Source organism: Sander lucioperca, chromosome 19 (genome assembly GCF_008315115.2).
Source record: "Sander lucioperca isolate FBNREF2018 chromosome 19, SLUC_FBN_1.2, whole genome shotgun sequence".
NCBI classification, from domain to species: Eukaryota; Metazoa; Chordata; class Actinopteri; order Perciformes; family Percidae; genus Sander; species Sander lucioperca.
This window is the reverse complement of record NC_050191.1, coordinates 13,658,995-13,679,338: the sequence shown is the minus strand read 5'-3', so window position 1 is coordinate 13,679,338 and position 20,344 is coordinate 13,658,995. Positions and strand designations below refer to the sequence as shown.

The 20,344-nt window shown below is 40.3% G+C and overlaps 2 protein-coding genes across 8 annotated transcripts; one reads left to right on the top strand and one right to left on the bottom strand.

The window, feature by feature from the left end:
- Nucleotides 1-142: 142 nt before the first annotated feature.
- On the top strand, nucleotides 143-12,880 carry cd164 (CD164 molecule, sialomucin). Of its 4 annotated transcripts, none has more exons than XM_035995405.1 (6): nucleotides 143-430; nucleotides 1,080-1,151; nucleotides 6,831-6,893; nucleotides 7,256-7,369; nucleotides 8,880-8,954; nucleotides 9,062-12,880. In XM_035995405.1, the coding sequence occupies exons 1-6, from the start codon at nucleotides 361-363 to the stop codon at nucleotides 9,232-9,234; spliced, it is 567 nt and encodes a 188-aa protein (XP_035851298.1). In that variant the 5' UTR covers nucleotides 143-360; the 3' UTR covers nucleotides 9,235-12,880. The 4 variants fall into 4 exon arrangements, with proteins under 4 accessions (XP_035851298.1, XP_031178055.1, XP_031178054.1 ...); XM_031322195.2 differs by having other exon boundaries at nucleotides 148-430; nucleotides 6,828-6,893; nucleotides 7,271-7,369; XM_031322194.2 differs by having other exon boundaries at nucleotides 149-430; nucleotides 6,828-6,893.
- A 1,900-nt stretch (nucleotides 12,881-14,780) lies between these two features.
- On the bottom strand, nucleotides 14,781-19,803 carry cep57l1 (centrosomal protein 57, like 1). 4 transcript variants are annotated; one of them, XM_031322175.2, is made up of 12 exons: nucleotides 19,527-19,803; nucleotides 18,646-18,814; nucleotides 18,345-18,533; nucleotides 18,132-18,253; nucleotides 17,809-17,922; nucleotides 17,644-17,721; nucleotides 17,366-17,455; nucleotides 17,209-17,283; nucleotides 16,861-17,123; nucleotides 16,628-16,772; nucleotides 16,343-16,457; nucleotides 14,781-15,045 (listed from the first exon to the last, which is right to left on the bottom strand). In XM_031322175.2, exons 1-12 carry the CDS (start codon nucleotides 19,545-19,547, stop codon nucleotides 15,032-15,034), a joined length of 1,395 nt encoding a protein of 464 aa, XP_031178035.1. In that variant the 5' UTR covers nucleotides 19,548-19,803; the 3' UTR covers nucleotides 14,781-15,031. The 4 variants fall into 4 exon arrangements, with proteins under 4 accessions (XP_031178035.1, XP_035851297.1, XP_031178034.1 ...); XM_035995404.1 differs by lacking the exon at nucleotides 14,781-15,045 and adding an exon at nucleotides 15,887-16,221; XM_031322174.2 differs by lacking the exon at nucleotides 14,781-15,045 and having other exon boundaries at nucleotides 15,887-16,457.
- Between the last annotated feature and the right edge of the window lie 541 nt (nucleotides 19,804-20,344).

Genomic DNA, 20,344 nt, shown 5'->3' with positions numbered 1-20,344 from the left:
TTTTAGCGTAATAATATTCAATGTTTTGCGTCACAAGTGTATCAGGTATTTTTGAGCGACATCCCCCTCAGCCAAACAGAAGCGACATCTCGCAGTTTGTTTCATGATAATATGAAGAAACGCCTCTCCTTCTTGCCTTTGACGTGGTAACAGTTCACGTACACTTCTCCTCCCAGTAAAAAGTGCCACATGACCTGTCTAGTAGGAAGTAGCGAGTTAGCGAGCAGCAACAGCAGCATAGCAGCGACCAGACGCGAAACGGCGAGGAAGCTGTGAAATCTCTGAAGTCTCGTTCTCGACGTTTCTCAGCAGATACGTTTTCCCTGTCGGAACAGAAAGAGCAATAAGTTGGCCGCAGTCATGTACTTGAAGGTGGTGTTTTTCACTGTAGTTCTGGCTCTGATTGGCGCATCAGCCGCAACAGACTCAGGTAAGTTTGCGACCTCTCACTGCTGAGCTAGCGGCTAGCTACAACCAGCCTTGTCCCTCCTTAGCTCGGTGAAGACATCTACCAGTAAACTGATTTTAATCTACTTCTATGCCTCCATTTTTGGTCAATACAGCGTCCATTAGACGCATAGCTTCTTAGTCTGACAGTTGTCACTCATCCCTTTTTTTATTTACAAAATATATATGTACAAAATATCCTTTTGGCAACTTGTCAGTTTTATTTCCACGCTGAAGTTGTAAGGACCAGCTAACGCTTTAGCCTGCTGGAAAGATATGTGACCTGCAATTAAATTGAAATGGTGCAGCTGCAATATACCTCTCATAATGTCAATTATCAGAGGGCAAAAGGCTGAATCATGGAGCCTTGTGTAATTCTAATTGTCAGATCCAGTTGATCAGGAACTAGATCAGCTTGTTATGTAACCGCTTACATTTTGCCTTTCTGTGTCACATTTTACAATTTATAACATTGTAATACAATTCATAACATTGTAATACCCTGCTTTGGTTGTGCTGAAATATTTGACATTGTAATTTTAAGTTAGACCCGTTTCATTTTCGATCACTTGCAGGACGTTACCTTTCTTAAAAACTACCACAACTAAATCTGATTTATGACTTCTTTGCAGATGATTGTTCCTCTCTGCCGTGTGCTTCATGTGAAACCACTAGCGGCTGCCAGTGGGTTAACTGCACAGAATGTGAGTATCTGTCCTAAATGTGTGGCAGGTTGTGGATCCAGAGGCACAGGTTGGTCTTTGTGTCCTAAATTGTCCAGACAGCTGAACTGATTGGACACATGATTCCTATGGTATGGAGAGAATGTATGGCAGTGGATGCTGACTTTTAGATGATGTCATCCCAATTTCCCTAAAGCCCGAGCTGTATCGTAATCATCTGGCAACACCAGGAAAGGCTGTGGATCTGGATAGGCTGGTTTGGGAGTAAATTACTGGCACATTGCTCTATCTTGGTGATTGCATAGACTCACTATTTTTTACCACAATAAATTCATCATAGAGGATTGAGAGGACATTGTCTTTTGGACATTTTATTCTTACTTTTGTTCTGATTGTGGTTTTGCTGCCCTTTGACTACATCTCTTTTTTGCCATCCCGTAATTTCATTATGTTAATGGTAATGTCTGTCTAAACATGAGGGCTCAGAGTATGAGAACTCTCTCTGACTTCTGCACTATAGAGTGGAGGATGCGGAAAAAAATGCTGCAGTGGTATTTCTCAACCTAATTAGGAAGTCCACTGGTTGCATTTTAGAAATATGCATCATTCAGTAAAAAGGAGCTGCCATAACAAAACTGCATGAGAGATTGTTTCCTGAGTCAACCAACGGCTTTCCGCTCGCTATGTGCTCCCTATACGGTTTGTGGTTTAAGTAGGAGAGAAGAGGAACTTGTTGTTATCAGTGTCAGGAAATGAGGTTACAGGTTTTATCGGTAAAGTGTCAAAAGTATTTTAAAATTGTAGGTTTGTCACACTTTTTCATTCCGCAGATATGAATAAGATGTGATAAACCCTTGTGCTTACTGGCTTGAAAGCACAATTCTGGCTAAGTTTATTGTAAGGTAAATGCTATAGTAGACCTCTGGCCAAAACCTGAAACTTGTAGGTGAAAAAAAAAAATCCTCTTGAGTATTTGTTATTATTGACCACATCGCTCTCGAGGGCCGTACTCCAATGTTGGCGAGAGACACGCAGGTCTCTAGTGATTGTGAAGAAGATGAACAGGAGAGGAAGCGAGGGGATGTGTGGCAGGAAATCTGCAATATCCTCACGCTGGGGAACAGAAGGAAGGAGAGGATAACGGCACGAGTTAGAGGAAAGAGTGTGCAGATAGGATAAAAGATCAGTTTCATGTGCCTTTTTGTTCTCATAATTTATGCCTTCAGGACAGGGTGTACCATGATTTCGTCGTACATTTCAGTTGTCATTAGGCTCAAAGAATGGAATATAACTCTTCTGTATCTCAACTGTATTACTAGTTGGTCTAGTGTATACAAAACCATTAAGCTTAGCTCCTACAACAGTTAAGGTAAGTAGGACAAGCACACAAGGTATTTTAGGTCTCATGGGAGTTAACCTGTTTAACAACTTTGCCAATGAGGAGCTTTGATTCTCTCCAGAAAAGAGTGTGTAGAGATTTGGTGATCCACACCCTCTTGCTGCTTTGTCTCTATTAAATGGTCCTCCTAATGATACATTTCTTAATGATTCCTTAAGTGGTTAAACAGGACAGGTGAGATGACAGTTATGTACGTCTTTTCAGAGCCAAGGGAGACAGGCTAGTTAGGCTTGTTGTATTACTACATACTCATGAGGAAATAACAAACCCACCACCCACAGACAAAGAAACACAAATGTATCGAGTTCTGTTCCTTATATTGAGTTTGTAGTCATTGTCCACTCACACCAGCCTACTACACAGGATACAAGCAGGCTCAACAGTGCTGAACACACACACACACACACACACACACACACACACACACACACACCTAGTAAAATCTTTATAGATAAATCCCAAAAATGGATTATGCATTTCATATGAACTCAGCAAAAAAAACAGAAAGTCAGCTCTGGCCAGTCAAGATGGCTTTGCTGAAGCACAGCATAACCACATTACTGCAGCAGACTAAAACCTACCACATTGTCATTGCTAGATTTATCTTTGGTTAAGGGAATTTGTGTCAACAAGCCTTTGGCGTCAGAGCCACATTTCCCTGCAGCCCAGTGTTTAAACCCTTAAAAACTTTACATGTGTACACGCAAGCTCGGTAGCAGTGCAGGTCGTAGTCTGTGGCAAAGCTTGTTGAGTGCTTCTAACCAAGAGTTTTCTGTGGTAAGATGTGAGGTTTTCATTCACAACTCTAGCTTGAGCAAGCTGTGGATGTACCTCGTGGTGATGAGGATGTCACCATCTTGAAAAAGGGTGAGAGTCAGTCCTACCTTTCACAGCTGCCTGCGAGATAACAGCCCTCAGACATAATGGAGAGTGAACAAAAATCTAATTCCTTCCACATGCTTCGACATACATAGATCGCAGTGTCGGATCACACAAAGAGTGTGAAAAATAATGCAGCCAAAATGAAATTACTTGATCTGTGACCGAAATCACAGTTTGAAGTGCAGTGAGACATTTAAGATTCCAACTTTAAAATGTTTCACTCTTTGAGTATAAAACTTAAAGCTTATTTTAGATTTTAGATTTCACTTTCCTTCCTGGTCAGTTGTAACATAGTCTCGCTTTGCCAGACCCTCCTAGGGTGGCTAGTCCACACAGTATTCTGGGATACAGATCTCGCACTGTGGTCAAAAAGCACAGGGGAGACACTTTGTTTCTCCCACTATGACTCTAAAGTCAGTATTCGCTCTGAAGCTAATCGCTGTCACTCTCTTACTCTACTTAATTTCCACTTACTTACTCCAATTTTCCACTTAATCGCATGCACACATGCCGGCCCTGCTATTATCTTCAAGAGATCGACGCACAAACTAATAATTACGACAGGAAGGGCAATTGGTAGTTGCTTGTCTCAAAGGCCAGTGTACAGGGATGCATAACCTGATACAAAATGTAGTCCTGTGAGCTGTGGAGTATGTAAGACAGGCTGCTGAGTCATTTTTTACCCTATTTGGAGAAAGCCAAAAGATGCTTTCAACAATGGCTGCAGCCTTACTGTTAAAGCTGTTGCTGTATCTGTAATTTATGGGCAGCCATCTGTTGGGAGTCGTTAGGTTTGGTTGCTGTGGATTATAGTATTACAAGAAGGTGTAGAAAGGCGTTTTACAGCACCAGGTGTAAAACATCGAGTAGACACAGTTCCCTTTACGATGTTCCTGTATTCCAGGGCGATAATGCCCCCATATGCTCATATAAACAAATTCAAGAGCATTTGTTTTTATATCAACACAAAGACGGGGTCTATATATGGGCGCCTGCTCTACCAGGTGAGCTACCCAGGTGCCCATAAGTAAGGTTTTTAAATGATGGTTTTTAGTTTATAACATGTGAACAACAGTGAAAATACCCATTCCAATTTCACACAGCCAAATCACAAGGTGACTAAAAATTCGAAACAGCCCAAAACATATTTAATTTACTATCATGTAAGACAAAGAAAAGCATCTACTCATAACATTGAGAAACTAGAACCAGCATCTTTTGGGGCATTTTGCTTGAAAAAATAATTTCTCAAAATAGTTTCTGACATGTTTTGCTTGTACAGTAGCAGTAAAGTGAACACCACACAGTAGAACTGGGCGTGAAAAGAATCTATAGTCACAAGGTGTCATCTGTCGTGACTCATGGTTTCCTCACTGTGACACCGGCCGAGTTGTACCATTAAAGGAAACTAGCATAAATTGATAGAAATGTCTGTGTTGGTTGTTTAATTTATGGAATTTGATCTTGCTTTAGTTAATCATGTCAGTACATTAGTAAAATTTAGTTTATTAGGTAAATCACTAAATCAATGCTACATCTCTATCTTGACTTCTTCTTTTGAGTATTTTGGACAGGCAAGACTTCAAGGTGCAAAGTCCCTTTCTGTCCTGGTTAATTAGTAATCTGATTTTCCAATATAAGCGAATACACCTCGATGATCAAACTATGAGTCAGCAAACATACAAAAATAAATACAAATGTCTTCAGTCTTAAACAGTGGTGGAATGAAACTAAGTAAATTTACTTAAGTTGGGCACCTGGTTAGCTCACCTGGTAGAGCGGGCGCCCATATATAGAGGTTTACTCCTCGACGCAGCGGCTGCGGGTTCGACTCCAACCTTTGCTGCATGTCATTTTCCTTCTCTCTCCCCTTTCAAGTCTAAGCTGTCCTATCCAAATAAAAGGCCTAAAATGCCCCAATAAAATCTTAAAAAAAAAAAAAAAATGTATTTAAGTTGTGTACGCAAAAACAGTTATAAAGTACTTGTAATTTACGAATTTCTGGTACTTTATACTTCTACTATACTATATTACAGACAGAAAATACATTTATTTGACATTTTTATTTATTAGTTACTTGGCAGATAAACATTTTACCAACAACATATTTAATTAGATTCCTATAGTAATATAAATGTGACATGGGCTCTTCTGTTGCATATTAAATACTTTTACTTTTGACGCTTTAAGTATATTTTGCTGGTAATGCATGGTTTTACTTGTAATGGAGTAGTTTTACATTGTTGTATTGCTACTTTTACTTAAGCATGTGATCTGAATACTGATTTAGGGCGTTTTCACACCTGAAAGTCTGAACCAAGGTCCGGACCAAGGTTCATGTTTTTGTTACATTGTATACATTTGATCCGGTAAGTTTTGGTTTCACACTGCAGTTATACAAGCGCACTAAAAATCTCTACATGACAAAACTACGTCCTGCCGTCATCACATACGTGAGCTGTGTCTCCAGATACTTATAATTGATTGGTTTGTAGACGGGCTTCCCCGTCCTCTCGTATCCTCTCTCTGTGTCGGAGTTTTTTCAACTGACTGCTGCTCTCCCCTACTGCCGCAGCTCTTTTTGTTTTGTTGTGATGTTGAGAAGCAAGACACGGGAACTTTCTTTCTGGAGCATTTATTCAGAGACAAACGGAAACCTACACTGTACATTTACTACCACTTAACAAATAAACTGCTGATGTATTCTCTGCTCCGATAGCCGACAGCTGTCTGCTCTGAGCGCATTCACCGTCACACACTCTCTCATGTACGTGCTAAGCACCGAGCTATTCCTTAAAGGAGCTTCCCTGGTCTTGTAACACAAGGAGAGCCTGCCAGAGCTTCTTGTATTTGGTCCGAAAGTCCGAACCATCCAAAAAATGCTTTCACACTATAAACGAAGCGGACCATGGTTCAGTTTGGTCCGGACCGAGACCACCTCTTTTTATCGGACCAAAATTTGATCTTTTGATCCGGACCGTGGTCCGGAGGAGGTTTCACAAGTGGTATGATGGGGACAGCAGGATGTGGGCCTTTGTGAGCAAATGCTCTGATCTTGCTGTGTAAAAGACGAGATGAGAATTTCCCCACTGCAGATCATGTGTGAGACAGATAATCAGATTCAGCTGAGTGCGCTCTATGAATAAAAACTTGAGACTGTAGGCCATTATGTTCTGGAAACACGCAGTAACATTGGTGATTCTTCTTTGTGAGCAGGATAATGAGGCTGCTATGAGACTTCAGTGAGAGATAAATAATTATTGCCATTCTCACCTTAAAATAACATTCTCAGGATTGAAGTGCTTTTTGCTCTTGCCAACATAAGACACGAAAATCTACTCTGACTGCTTGGTGAAACTTCATTCATATAAAGCAAATACCAGGCATTTAATTCATGATGCTTCTGTCTCTTTCAGCAACTTTTGGCTGTCGCAACTCCTCTCTGGCAGAAAACGAGACCTGCACCAATGCTAGCTGCCCAGGTAAGTCAAAGTCAGCCTAGTGGTTCTAAATATCACACTGGAAATTAACATTTTATATTGATATGTTCTTTTAGGCCATTAGACTCCATATTTGTATACAAAGAAAAACATGAAATAATCTGCAGATTCTGTTTGGGTTTAGCTACGCTCTAACTGAGGTGTCAGTTAATGATCAGTCTCAGCACTTTGTCTCTGTCACCTTTGTTTGTGTCCAAAAGACTTGGCTAGGTGTAAAACATCAATCTCACCTGCCCAAGAGATATGATGAGAGGGTGTTCTGGTCTTTTTGGCCATTGTTGTTTGCATTGTCTCTCTTCTGCTTTCCCCCTTTCACCCTGTCTTGATGTTCGTTCCCTGTCCAGCTGTTGGACCCACAGTTCCACCCCTTCCCACTACAGACTCCCCTCCCACAGCTTCCCCTACCACTGTTCTCATCAGCACCTCGACTAACAGCAGCAGCCCTCAGCCCACCCCAGGTAACCAGTCCTGAAAAACCTTTGCTACTGCTTAGTCTGTGTTGTCCAGCATATACGGTTTGAAGTGGTCTTGTTAATAGTTTTAATGAGATCTCTTAAAGTTGTAATCTTTAAGAATTTCATGATATCAAACCCTGTTTTTGATACTACAGTATTTATTGTTTGCGTTTTTTCAGCAGGAGCCATTCAGTAATTACTAGGGTTGGGCATCGTTTGGATTTTAACGATTCTGATTCCAATTCTGATTCTTCCTTTCGATTACGATTCTTTCAGGGTTGGAGTTGAAACGGGTCACATGCCTATTTTCACAAATAAGAGGAAAGTTTTATTTTGATTCAATGGTGGTTTGCAGTTTTACCGGGCTTTTTCAATGTAAAATAAAGCCACACTAGAGCGCCGCTTACTGCGCTCCATGGCTGCAACACAACAAGCGCCTGGCCGCTTCGGAAACCAAAACTTGCGCATATTAAATTGGAAAGTGATGATCGGATTTGAAACCCAATCCTCTAAACGATTCCAATAAAAAAAAACGATTCTACTGGAATCGTAATTTTTGCAACGATTCCAAGTAGGAATCGGTTCTCGTTGCCCAACCCTAGTAATTACCTCTCCCATATAGTTTTCATTGTTAGTAGCGGAGTCTGCGAGGAATTCACAGGAAACAATGCAGCATGTAATCCAGCGTTAATGTTTTAATTTCAACTCACTGTTTACTGTTCAGTTGCTGTTAATGCAAACCCAACACTTTCTACTGCTGCTGCTTCACATTAAAAGACTTCAAACACAGGGAGGCTTTTATTGTAAAGCAGGTGGATATTTTTTTTCTTTTGGCAAGGGACTAATGAAACAAGAGGGAGCAGCCACAGTGAGCTGTTAGATGAAGAGTTACAGGCAACAGGCTGCACACCTCCAACTCCTCAGCAAGCAAGACAACCAACTTTACTGTCCCCTGCTGTGCTTAGCCACCTGTGTGGAGCATGAAATCAGATAGTGGTCACAATTATTATTGACTGACTTCTTTATTGAAACATGTTTCTTTGGCTGTACTGTAAACTGATACACCAGTATTTGTATTCCTGACAAAGTATCTGCTCAAGGATTGTTTGCTTTAGTATTAAACCACGCATACTGATGCCATGATTAACCGCAGGTGTCTGCAAATCAACCAGGACTGAAATCTTGAAAGTGTGTACACAGTCCGTGTTTTGTGCGAATTGTGTGCCGCGATAACATACAAATCCAATGCAAAACTACAAATAGATGAAGATGAAGCAAATTTGAGGTGGGCGAAGCAAATGATGCAAATGGCGCTAAGTGAACACGCAACATTTTGGTCATTCTCATATCCGCGTGTGTTAAAATATTTTAACTCAAGCAATAAAACTAAATAAAAATGCGACATGAAACAAATTTGTGCAGCCGGTGTGAACACAACATAGGGATTACAACTTTAAACAAGTTAACCAGTGTAAAGGCTAATGGATGTGTTCCTACTGTGACCCTACTACAGACAATTCAACCATTATTCCTGCCCCCACTCACAGTGGAAACAGCTCCATCCCTACGGCTCCATCCTCTACTTCAGGTACTGTCAACCTGACATTGTGATGGAGCAAGAACATTTTTAATCTGCCCTGTCATGTACATAAACAAGAATAACCTATCTCCATTTTCCTCTGTCTTTTGTCACAGCTGGAAACAGCACAAGTATCGCACCAACTTCCCCTTCTCCTGCCCCTCACAAGAACACCTTCGACGCTGCAAGCTTCATTGGTGGAATAGTGCTGGTCCTGGGCCTGCAGGCCGTGATCTTCTTCCTCTACAAGTTCTGCAAGTCCAAGGACCGCAACTACCACACCCTTTGAAGCAGCCAAACTTTTGGATCCACATCACTCGACCTATCCCCACCAACTAGAACCTTCCAAAGAGGACTCCCCACTTGGCACACACTCATCACGACGGACTCAAACACTGTTTTCAAGCAGGTTTTCTAGATCTTTGATGTTTGTGCCACTTGTGGTTTAGACCTGCATTAGCCCTGCTGTTGAAGTCTGTATTAGGCAGGCACACACGCAGGCCTGTTGTGCATGATAATTCCACTAGAACAACTAAACTCCTGTAATAACAGATCTCCTGTAATATGGCATTTAAGCCTTGAGCATATGTATTAAATCATCTGGAAGCTACTCTAGCTAGTCATTTTGCGAAAACCGCTGCGAATTGAGGTGGAACGTGTTATTTACAGCCCCTCTCCTCGTGGCTTGCTCAATTAAATACACCACATGAGAGTTTAAGAATTAGTCATGTAAACAAAGTAGCTTTCCTGTTGATGCTTGGGAGTAGTACAGCTGCAAACTGGTAGCATTTACATCATTGATTTGATTTGGAAACACTGTTTGAGTTCACAGCTATTCTTAAACGTGATGATTCAGTATTGCTTTTAGCCTGTTCAATCGTGGGCAGGTTCCCTCTTCCCCCATGCAGCTGTACCATGTATATGTGTTCATAGATGATGTAAAAGTGGTGGGGTTACTTACGAGAGAATAAAAGCAACGGCCAATCATTTGATGTCAGACTTGAAAAAAAAAAAAAAAAAATAGCCATTTTTGGTATCTCCCTTGGCAGTGCGGTGCGATTTCTGCTGTTGACTTTACTGGGGAAATCCTTCAATCAATACTAGTTGTAAAGAATCAACTCCTAGTAGAGCAGCTAAATGCAATAAATACAGTATCAAGTTCATTTGATCAGCTGGCCATTTGCCACCCATTTATCTGAGGAAGTAAAAAAAAAGGCCTGTGGGTCAAAATGAAAGATTGTAGAATATTTCAAAAATATTAATAATTCAATTGTTTTAATAGTGTATAATATAGAGAATGGGGGGGATAGAAAAGAAAATGACATGCACTTTCTTGATGTGGACAGTGATAGCAGTGAAGTGCCTTTAATGTCCAGTTTGACTTAAAGAGAGAATGGTGAAACAGAAGAGGACAATTTTTTTCTTCCTAGCTGAGGCCCAAGTGTTATCATTAGTTTGTTTGTAAGAAAGAAACGGTATCGCTGTGCTGATATTGGTGAGAACCGTAGTATCCCAGCTGGACTGAATAGCCTTTTATTGTGAAAAATACAGTAGATGTCACTCGAGGGCCTTGATCAGTCAAGATTGAAGTTTTCCCTATAAGTAGAGGTCTTCTCACTGGTAACTTTGTATAAATGAATAATTTAAAGGGGCTGTCCCTTTTGTAGCGCCCAATATTACCCCCAAATTTCCTCCCACCCTCACTATTTATGTTTCACAACTCAGTTGTAAATTGTGTTGAATTATAAAAACAATGAGCTGGCAGGAAATTTTGGACCACTGTTAGGTGCTATAAATCAGGGAATGTAACTTTAAAGAAATGGCAAAAATATTGGGCTTAATTTAAAAACTGAGTATTGGGGAGAGTGCATTGAGTTAAAAATGTTAGGACTGTTTGAGTGCTGGTTTGGTCAAATGAGCATTGCTCCTCTTATTTCTGACTGAAGTGTAAATGAGAGGATTGTGAATGAAGTGTGGAACTGCAACAACGAAGCGGCTGTGCTAGAGCTCATGTCAAGTTCTCTAATTAGCTTGCTGCTAACTGTGTGAGGTTATTTCTTTTTCTATGTTGTCCTTCCTGTACATAGCCATATCCTGTTTTTCTTCATCTTCTAGGTTTTGACTTGAGGAAAGGCTAAATGAAGGAGTGTTTATCAGTACATTTTGCTCGTAGCGGCTTGTTCGGTGTAAAGGATGTTTTGTTAAATGCCTTTTTTTTTCTTATTGCATGCTGGATGCTTGGAGTTGTGATTTGTCCTCCCATTGCATATGCTCTTAAGCATTTAGATACTTAAAAACCACTTGATTATTTGTCCATATAGCCCATATGCTAGTTGAAAGAATGCCTTGAAACTGTGTGCATTGAGCCAAAGTCCTCATTTTGGCATGGAAATTGAGCATTGCATTGATAAGCTGTTTTGTAACTTTATCTTTGTAAATGTTTTCATGGTTTAGCCAAAAAAAAAAATCCGATGCTTGTATAAATACTCAGTCTTGAATATTTACTAGATAATGGATGAATAATCTTGTTTTTATGACCACGAACAGTAAGAAATTCATGAGTGCAGAGGTTTTTTATTCTTATTGCTTTGGCTTTCATAATTTAGGATTACATATTTCCTGCTGCTTACCATTAACATGCCTTTTAACCTAGTCACCTGGTGGCATTAGGCTACAGCCCAAAGACCCAACTATGGCGAGAAGGCTCCAGAGTTTTGCCTTAGCTGCATTAATTTGTGCATTCTTTGCATGTGGAGACCCTTCGCCCAAATTTTGAGAAATATTTGAGTTTTATTCACAGCTGTTGAGTGGCATGCTGTGTGACCACTGAATCCAGTCAGAGTGCTCTCTGCTTTCGACATGGTAGCTGCATTCCTTAAGAACACAGCATCCCGTGTTGACATTGTGGTGTTGATACCAATAGATGTCCATTGTGTTGCCTCTCTGCAGCTTCTCCTACAAGTTACTAACTCAGTCCGTGCACCTCTTAAGGAAAAGTGCCTTATTCAGTTAATCCATATATAGTTGTAGTTTATGCAACGATATGCCACACCTATTCAATTTCAATGTGACTCAGCACTTTCAGACCCCTGCAAAGTGGTTTTCTACTTTAATGTCTTTTTTGTCATTCTCAGCCTTAACTTCTTGATCAAACCCACAGAGCATTTGCTATTGACAAGCTGTCCAGGCAAATATTTGCCTGTTTTTGTTTGAAAAGTGTGTTTGTTAGATGCTATGTTGTACATTTCATTAGCATTTAAGTGCCTACATTTCAACCAATCACACAATAGAATTATAGTTGTTTAAATGCTGGTGAAATGGCTATAACCAGCTAATGAATGTCACAGTTTTCAACTGGATGAAGCCTGGATGTAGCCTGGACAACTTCTCAGTAGCACATTGTAATAGAATAACTTACCAGTAATGTTGTAACCACAGCCACATATCTCTAGTGTTCTTTACTGCAACATTTCCTCCATAATGTTAACAGTTATTGGATGACTTGAAGTCCACTTTGGTTGTAATTTCGCAGTGTTGCATTGAATGACTTGTTTTCTGTCCAATAGGATTTAAAATTTGCATGGAGGACTTAGTTTTCAGCCTTGCAGTGTTCAATTCCAAGAGTAAAAACCTTTTTGATTCCCTCCTTTTTCCCAGCATTATTTCTACGTGCACACATTTTGCCATATTTTTTTTAACCTTTTGTGTCAGAGTCCATCAGGCTCGTAGGTACGATATTTTTTTTGGCTTTGCTTCCACCCCACTTTGACACACACACACAACCATATGTAGACACTTGAAGGTGCCACAAAGCCTCCTGAAATGTGTTGTGCTTATTTTTCTCTCTGAAACCTTTTTATTTTGTGCCTTGTTTTCTAGTGTTGCCTTTAGTTTCACAGTGTAAAGCCAATAAAGTTTGAATATTGTTAAACAAATCACTGTATTTACCTTTCATTGGGCAGCAGTGCTGAAGTTTCTTGGAGCTGGTAATTTACATGACAAATCACAAGTGGGACAATGATACACACAGCCAGATCTCAGCTCTCAGGCTCCATCACCATGGTTACAATTGAACAGCTAGTTGCCTAGACAACAAAAGGTATCAAGTTCAAGTTTTGCTTTGTCTTGCCCTGTGTGTGTAGCTAATGCTACAAGTTCTCTTGTTACAGAAGAAAAGCGGTGCTGAACAAATCATTTCATCAAATCATATTTACAGTATCTAAACATTTTCTCCAAATTCAGCATTTACCCATGTAATCTGGATTTGGCAGTAAATATATTTCTAGGCATATTTTGTTAATTTTGGACAGGACCAGGCTTACCGCTAGCTAGGTGTTTCCATTCATTATGCTAGGCTAAGCTAAATGGCTGGTAGCTTCATATTTAGAATACAGAGAGTGGTATCTCATTTAACTCTGGCAAGAAAGCAAATGAGCCTATTTACCAAAATGCCAAACTATTTATAAACTGACCATTTATTCTCTTAATATCTTTAACTGGCTAAGGGACTTTGTTTCACCCATATAAATAAAATGAGAGTAGAACAGACATTCCCATTCAAATCAACAAAGCAGGATGGTCAGAGTGCCCGGGCATCTTTATGTGTACCGTATACACATATATATATAGAGTAAACCTCTATATATGGGCGTGCGCTCTACCAGGTGAGCTACCCAGGTACCCATCAGATTGTTTTTGACATATTTCTGATGTTGTACATGCTGTATCCACCCCGACTCCATCAATACCCACCATCTCCATTTCATGATCTAGTGTAGTGGTTCCCAACCGTGGGTTTGTGACACGCATATTTTTTTAGGAGAAATACTTCACACTTCCACCTCTTTAGGACTCTACAAATCCCTCACACAATGCCATAACTTGTGATGAAGGGTGACAAGTAGACATTGCTTCATTTTAAGGGGTCACAAGCCTAAAAAGGTCATGCTGCTCTACCTGAAAATATAGAGGGAAGTTGGTAACACGAGTGCCCCCCTTTGGCCATACACAAACTAATAGCCCTACAATCAACTGTATGGCCACAGCCTTTCGTAAAGTATACATACATTTTCTTGTATATAATAAAGTTTAAGGAGTGGACTAACACTTGAACTGATCTCCTATTTTGGTTATGATAATCACTGTACACATCATTTCTAGCATTGTCTTGATGTTGACTACTTTCTGTGTATGATAGAAATCAACATGTTTTTGTAAAGCATGTTTTTGTAAAGCATACAGGTGCAAAGTTTATCGCAGCCATGTGCAAACCAAAAAAAACAAAAAAACAACTCGTTTGTTTTTCATGCTCCTGACAGGACACATGGTCAGTTTCCAAGGTCACAGCAAGATTCTGCTTATGTAGCACAAACTGTTAGCTCTAAAGGAAAATTTAGCGTGCATGTGTGTCTGTGTGTGCACACTCAAGAAACAGGGTCCGTATAGTTCAGTACAATACAATATGTTTGTGCTAAGCACACTGGGCCACTGTTATTCTTCCAGTGGCCCAGTTTCCTAGAACCAAAGAGTTTCAGGAGAGAATGCTTTTTTGGACAACCACACCATTATTTATCTCATGTGTCCATTAAAAACAATCTGCAACCCTAGTTCACAGTATCTGCTGTTAATGGACAGAGATAGAAAAGCTTATGCTGCTCTATCAAGAACATCTCTTATGGGGTCTTTCACTAAGGTGGAAAATCCTTCAGTCAGCCAACATTTTAATAACCAATAAACTTGTATTCACACTGAAAATGTTACTTTTCAATTTTTCTTCATGTAAACTTCTAACACCTCAAAGAATTACTGTAGGCAAATGAATGTGTCGACATATCGTTATAGTTATATGATGATAGCTCTTTATAGGCAATCCTTTCACACATCCACAACAAAACCCTTTACACAGACTCACATCTCCCCACCCCTCCTACATACACTGCTCTCCGAACACACCGCTGCTATTCAACACCAGGCAAAAAGGTGGGTGTGCTGTCACAAGGTATCAGAGCTGCAGGGTCAGGAGAGATGTTGTATGTGGGCATGGAGGAGTCTTGACTTGCCTCAGCTAACCTGATTGCTGTGTCCAGTCATGCTCTATAATCTAATATGGGAGCACATAGAAACAATGCATCTCTCTCTCTCTCTCTCTCTCTCGGCAGTTTGGGATGTTGCAGTTTTAATTTTAGTTTTTATCGCAACCATTTCTGTGCAAACAATCACTGTAGAGTTGGTGCTATAGGGAGTGACAGATTAGCTTTTAAGGTCAAAAATGCTTCTTGTGCATCAAAAATGTGACCTGATGAGACAATAGAAATGTTAACTGAGACCTGATAACACACAAGATAATGCAAGAATGTTATGAGGCAGTTTCACATGTGGTTATTCATCCCATAAAAAGGTGGCTGACTCGAATAAACAAGAGCAAAAAAAAAACAAGAGCAAAAAAAAAAAAAAAAAGCCTCATCCACGCCAGAAATGTGTCCTGTCATTTGACCAGCCTACAATTAAGAAGAGTAATAGCTATCATAGTTGAATTTAGAGAGAGAATTGAGGTGTTTTGGCAGTGTAAAATAGCAAAGTCCTTTGGCAAAAAACCGTTCCTCCCACTAGTGAACAGCAATGAAAACCACATCCGTTTGTCCTGTGGTCAGGGCTACATTTACTCAGCTGTTCAGCCAGCTGCTGTAACAGAGTTCACAAAGCATTTGGACCATCTCTATTACAGACAGACAGTAGGAGCTTGATGCTGCATGCAACATTATAAAGTTATGTCCTTTTATTATACTTGAAACTGTACGGTGTGTGGGGTAAAAGCCTTCACATTCGTAAAATAGACAGGATGAGCACTGCCACCTAGTGGTTCTCAGTATGGAGTCAATAACAGAGAGAAAAACATTTGTGTTGGCAGAAGTAAAATGTGAAGAAAAAATGTTTTTATAATATGTAATGAGAATAAGCTTTATTAAAAATAAAAAATAGTAAAAATAGATTACTCCAGCTTAATTTCAGATAAGACAGGTTAAGGTCATGATTCATACACTATACACCCTCTACCTAGAATAACCCTGTACGTGCAAGATTTAAAGTTAATCACCCATTGCTTAAGAGGTTTTATGAGTAACACATAATCAAGTCCTGTGTGAAACACAAAAACACTTTATTCCCTCTTTACATTTGTTACTGAAAATGTCCCAGAGGCCATTTGAAGAGAGGGAAAAAAACAGGCTGCCAGGAAGCAAGGGGAGTCTTGTGGTTCAACCAGCTGTAGCATCAAAGCCTGCACACAGAAAGGTCTTTCAGAGTACCTCATGTTTCCCAGGAGAGGTCGTCCTGTTTTAGGCTGTTTCTGAATTTCTGGGTCTCTCTAAGAAGCTGCAGGTTGTTGTGAGTGATCCCACCTTTCTTTCCTTTCTTCTTAGCCTTAACAAGAGAGGGAACAGGTGGCTTGATCCCACTCAACTTCTTGGCTGTGTGTTCCTCAGCACACGGTTGACTCTGGGTCCATTTATGGACCTGTGTAAGAGCCGAAGACATGAAAACATAAGACACCTACACAATTAGGGATGGAGATCAACTGACACTACAAACAGACACTGGACATACTTACATTTCTGTTGGCATACAACACTTTCACACATCTACAAAGCCTGCCTCTGCATTGTACTGAGCGATGGTTCACATACCGTCTGCTGGTGTTTGCGGAGCTTAGTGATCTGAGCTCCCTTCTCCTCCATCCTGGCGACCAACCTCTCCAGTTCTCTCTGCAGATCCCGCCTCTGCTCATGATGTTGGGTTGCATCTATCTGATGCGCCAACTCTTGATGTTCACTGAAACACACACACACACAGACACACACAGATTACTAAATGTGTAAAACAATAACTCATAACAAAACAATAGAAAAAGCTTACTCACAAGCTCATTTGTCCTAGCTCATCCTGCAGAGCCAAGAGCAGGTCCGAGAGCGAGCCCAGTGACTGATCTGCTCGGTCGGGCTCCCTGTCAGGGTTGTGAAAAGTGGTGGAAGATGGAGCAAAGTCCTTTTGGAGGCTTTTCTTGGCTGCACAACCAGACCTGTGCAGAGCGCTCACTCGTTCACACAGCTGGGGCTGATGGTGCTTCATCATGTGAAGTATACCTTGTATGTTAGCGTGGACCGAATGGCTCGGGCTTGTCGACTGTGACAGGTAGGGAAAATCAAAAGGAATCAACAAAAAGGGAAAGAGTTAATATTACATGTTTTGAGAGTTAGTGCTGACTTACCGTTCCTGCAACAAAGGGCATTTTTGTGTGCCTTGGGCCGCTTGGTGATGCCACTTCATTCTGTCTGGAGGTTTTCTGAGGTAGAAGACAGCTGTTACCAACTCATCATCACTCTAAAATACAGGCAGTTAATTAGCTTAATCAGTAAGAAAAACACCTTGGTGGTCTTTTTTGTTTTCTTCTTTGGCTTTGTTTCTTCAGTAGTTGGCCCCGACAATCGAAAGTTGATTTCTAACTCCTTCTGCAGCTGTGGACATGGCAATAATAGCATGGTTAAAGTCTGTCTTTCTTTTTTTCCAAGATTCTTTTTTGGCATTTTACCATTATTAGACATTGAGTTTTATGTAACCTTTTTATTTTTATTTTTATTAAATACAAAGTGAAAATGTGGATTCTTGTGTCATTGTTGAGCTGATGAAGTGTGTATGGACTGACCTCTTCTGCTTTCTCCTGCACAAGTTTACGCTCATGCTCTTCTTTCAGTAGTTTTTGCTCCAGAATGGCAAGTTTTGTCTGAAAGCAAAATTGCATTGAAATAATCTTATCGTTCAGCTTGTGAAGATGATAAGTGTTTAGACTATTTACTTTATAGTAAATTACCTCTGCCAGAGTTTGGGTCCTACTCAATTTGAGACACTCTGATTCAAGTTTCTCCAGCTTCTCCTGCTCAGGTTGGGTGTTTGAGCTACTTGGCTGCCGTTTCTGTAGTGAAGCCTTGTGGGGAGGTAAACAGAGATTATATTGCAGTTTAGTAACATGCATTTATGCCACTTACAGTACCTCCAAAACTATGAAGTAATGGAATGTTTCCTAGAAAATAATTTCTCTGTATCATATTAGGCGTATAGTCTTATAGGGTCTACATTTAATAATTGTTTTGTTCATGAATTTAATTTCTTCCATTTTGTAGCCTTTTGGATTACCTGATTCTCCATGAGGGCTTTCCTCTCCTTCTTAGCATTTTCAACCATCTTCCTCATGTAGTCCAGCTGCTTCTCAAGAACCTTACAGCGAGACTCTGCAGACTGCAGCTTTGAGTCCAGCTCTGTTATCATAAACACAGATATAACAATCAAAAAACATCTACAGAAAAGACTTTTGCATTGGCTTCTCCCTTTGGACACTTCATCACATACCTTTCCTGCTAGGCTTATCTGCCTCAGGCAGGCTGGCAGCTGGTTGACTGGGCACCATGTAAGATGCTGTGACCTGTTGATGTCTCTGAGCATCATGGGAGAACTGACTATAGCTCTTCTCTGCTTGCTTCCTTTCCAGCTCCAATCGTCTGATTTTCTCCTGGAGGGTCTTCAGTGCATCAACAACAGCTGAAGAGGAGTTAAAAAAAAACAGAAAGGCATACCTAATAATTCCAGCAGAAGGTGGCCATAAAAAAAAAACATTATGTTAGACAAGAAGCTTGACATCATGGGTGCATACCTGTGCTGTCAATATTAAGTTTGGTTTGAGACACCCGAGGGCTGGTCATCCGCGGCTCCATGCTGATGGATGAGTGGGCAGGGAACTCCAGCTGTCTTGCTATTGCTATCCGGTCTGGAGGCTGGTAATAGCTCCCAATGTAGCTGTTTTTGGAGGGTGAGTCTAAAGTCTACAGACAAAAAGGAGATGGTTGCTTTAATTTAATTTTGTTTTTAGACACTGTAAGGTTGTAACTCATGAGTATTATCGATTAATTGTTTAGTCCATACAGTTAAAACTAATATATTAATAAGAAAAAAAGTCCCCAAAGCCCAAGGCGAGGTCTTGGTTGGGTTTTTTTGTTTGACTAGCCCAATACCAATATAATAAATATATTCAATTTACAATTCTTAGCTAGCTACATGTGTGGAGCAGGTAACGTTACCAGACAAGTTCAGTATGTTTCCTGTGTAAAAGACTTAACGCTAAATTACTAACGTTAACTGATCAACATTGCTATTGGTAAAATATCTGACGATCAACTACTGTAACGTTACACCAGCCTTCTGCATCAAGAAGGCTGTTTTCCAAACAAGCCCACCGTTTTGCTCCTTAAAGCTTTAGGAATTTAAAAAATGCTAACGTTACGCAATCGAAAACAACCCGTTTTGTTTAACGTTACAAATAACGTTGACATAATTGGTTATCTTAGAATAAAGCAGTAACGCCTTTTGCAACCGCCCTCGCTTAAGTTACTGTAGATAAACGTGCGTAACAAAACCAGTAGAAAAGCAGCTGCAGATAACCTAGCAGCTAACGACAATTTAGCGAAAGTAAACATTGCTAAAGCTTGGCTACGTGTTAGCCACATTCGTAACTAACGGCTGATTTGCGAACATTACCTGGTCGTTATAAGTCTCCATTTGTGATGCTGAAGTTGATACTCGTTTCGAAACGAATCATATGTTTGTATGTAGCTAGCTAATATTCTGAGGCTGCTTGTGTTTTTATGCAACGTTAGCTAACTGATTTCTTCGAGCCTGTCACCAGTCCGGCCTTTTTAAATTTCCCTCCTCTTCGCCATCGCCGCTCTCATCACAGTGGTTCCGTCTGCGCACTGTTTCATCCTCCCCCTCCATAGTGTTCCAGACTTGTCAATGTATTAATAATGTATGCTCAATGTTTCAAGGAATTCTTATATCTGATGAAGGTTCTGTCACAGAGACACCAACTGACACTTGTATATACTTTAGATAGAAGGAAAAAGTGAAATTGATCAGAATAGTAGCCAAAAACAATCTAGACCAGGGGTGGCCAACCAGTTAGGTATAAAGAGCCACAAAAAAAAAAAACGCACCATAGCAAAAAGCCACACAACACATGCACGTCCACACTACAACAGCAACAGTGTCTTCCAGATCTGATGACAGTCATAATACGTAGCAGTTTTCATAGTTTTTTTCCTCACTTAGATTGACTCAGTGGGAAACCTGACAGTCTTTGTTATCCACAATCCCTTTCAGGTCTTGCTTCAACTCGGTTGTGACCACTCGAAGAACTCTCTCACTCATTTGTCACTAAAGGGGCTTTCAAACAATCTGATTCAGCAGTGAAAGGGTTAACGAGGAAGGTGATCTGTGGCCGCTGTTTTTCCTCAGGTTGCAGAATCTGTCCTCAAAACTCTGCTCTGCAAAATGCTGCATTATTTTCCATTTTAAAA

Coding starts and splice junctions, on each gene's coding strand:
- cd164 (XM_031322194.2), top strand. CDS start 361: ATGTACTTGAAGGTGGTGTTTTTCACTGTAGTTCTGGCTCTGATTGGC. Junction 6,894..7,255: donor CACCAATGCTAGCTGCCCAG/GTAAGTCAAAGT, acceptor TTCCCTGTCCAG/CTGTTGGACCCACAGTTCCA. Junction 7,370..8,879: donor CAGCCCTCAGCCCACCCCAG/GTAACCAGTCCT, acceptor ACCCTACTACAG/ACAATTCAACCATTATTCCT.
- cep57l1 (XM_031322174.2), bottom strand. CDS start 19,547: ATGGAGACTTATAACGACCAG. Junction 17,923..18,131: donor AAGCCCTCATGGAGAATCAG/GTAATCCAAAAG, acceptor CCTCCCCACAAG/GCTTCACTACAGAAACGGCA. Junction 17,722..17,808: donor GGACCCAAACTCTGGCAGAG/GTAATTTACTAT, acceptor TTTTGCTTTCAG/ACAAAACTTGCCATTCTGGA.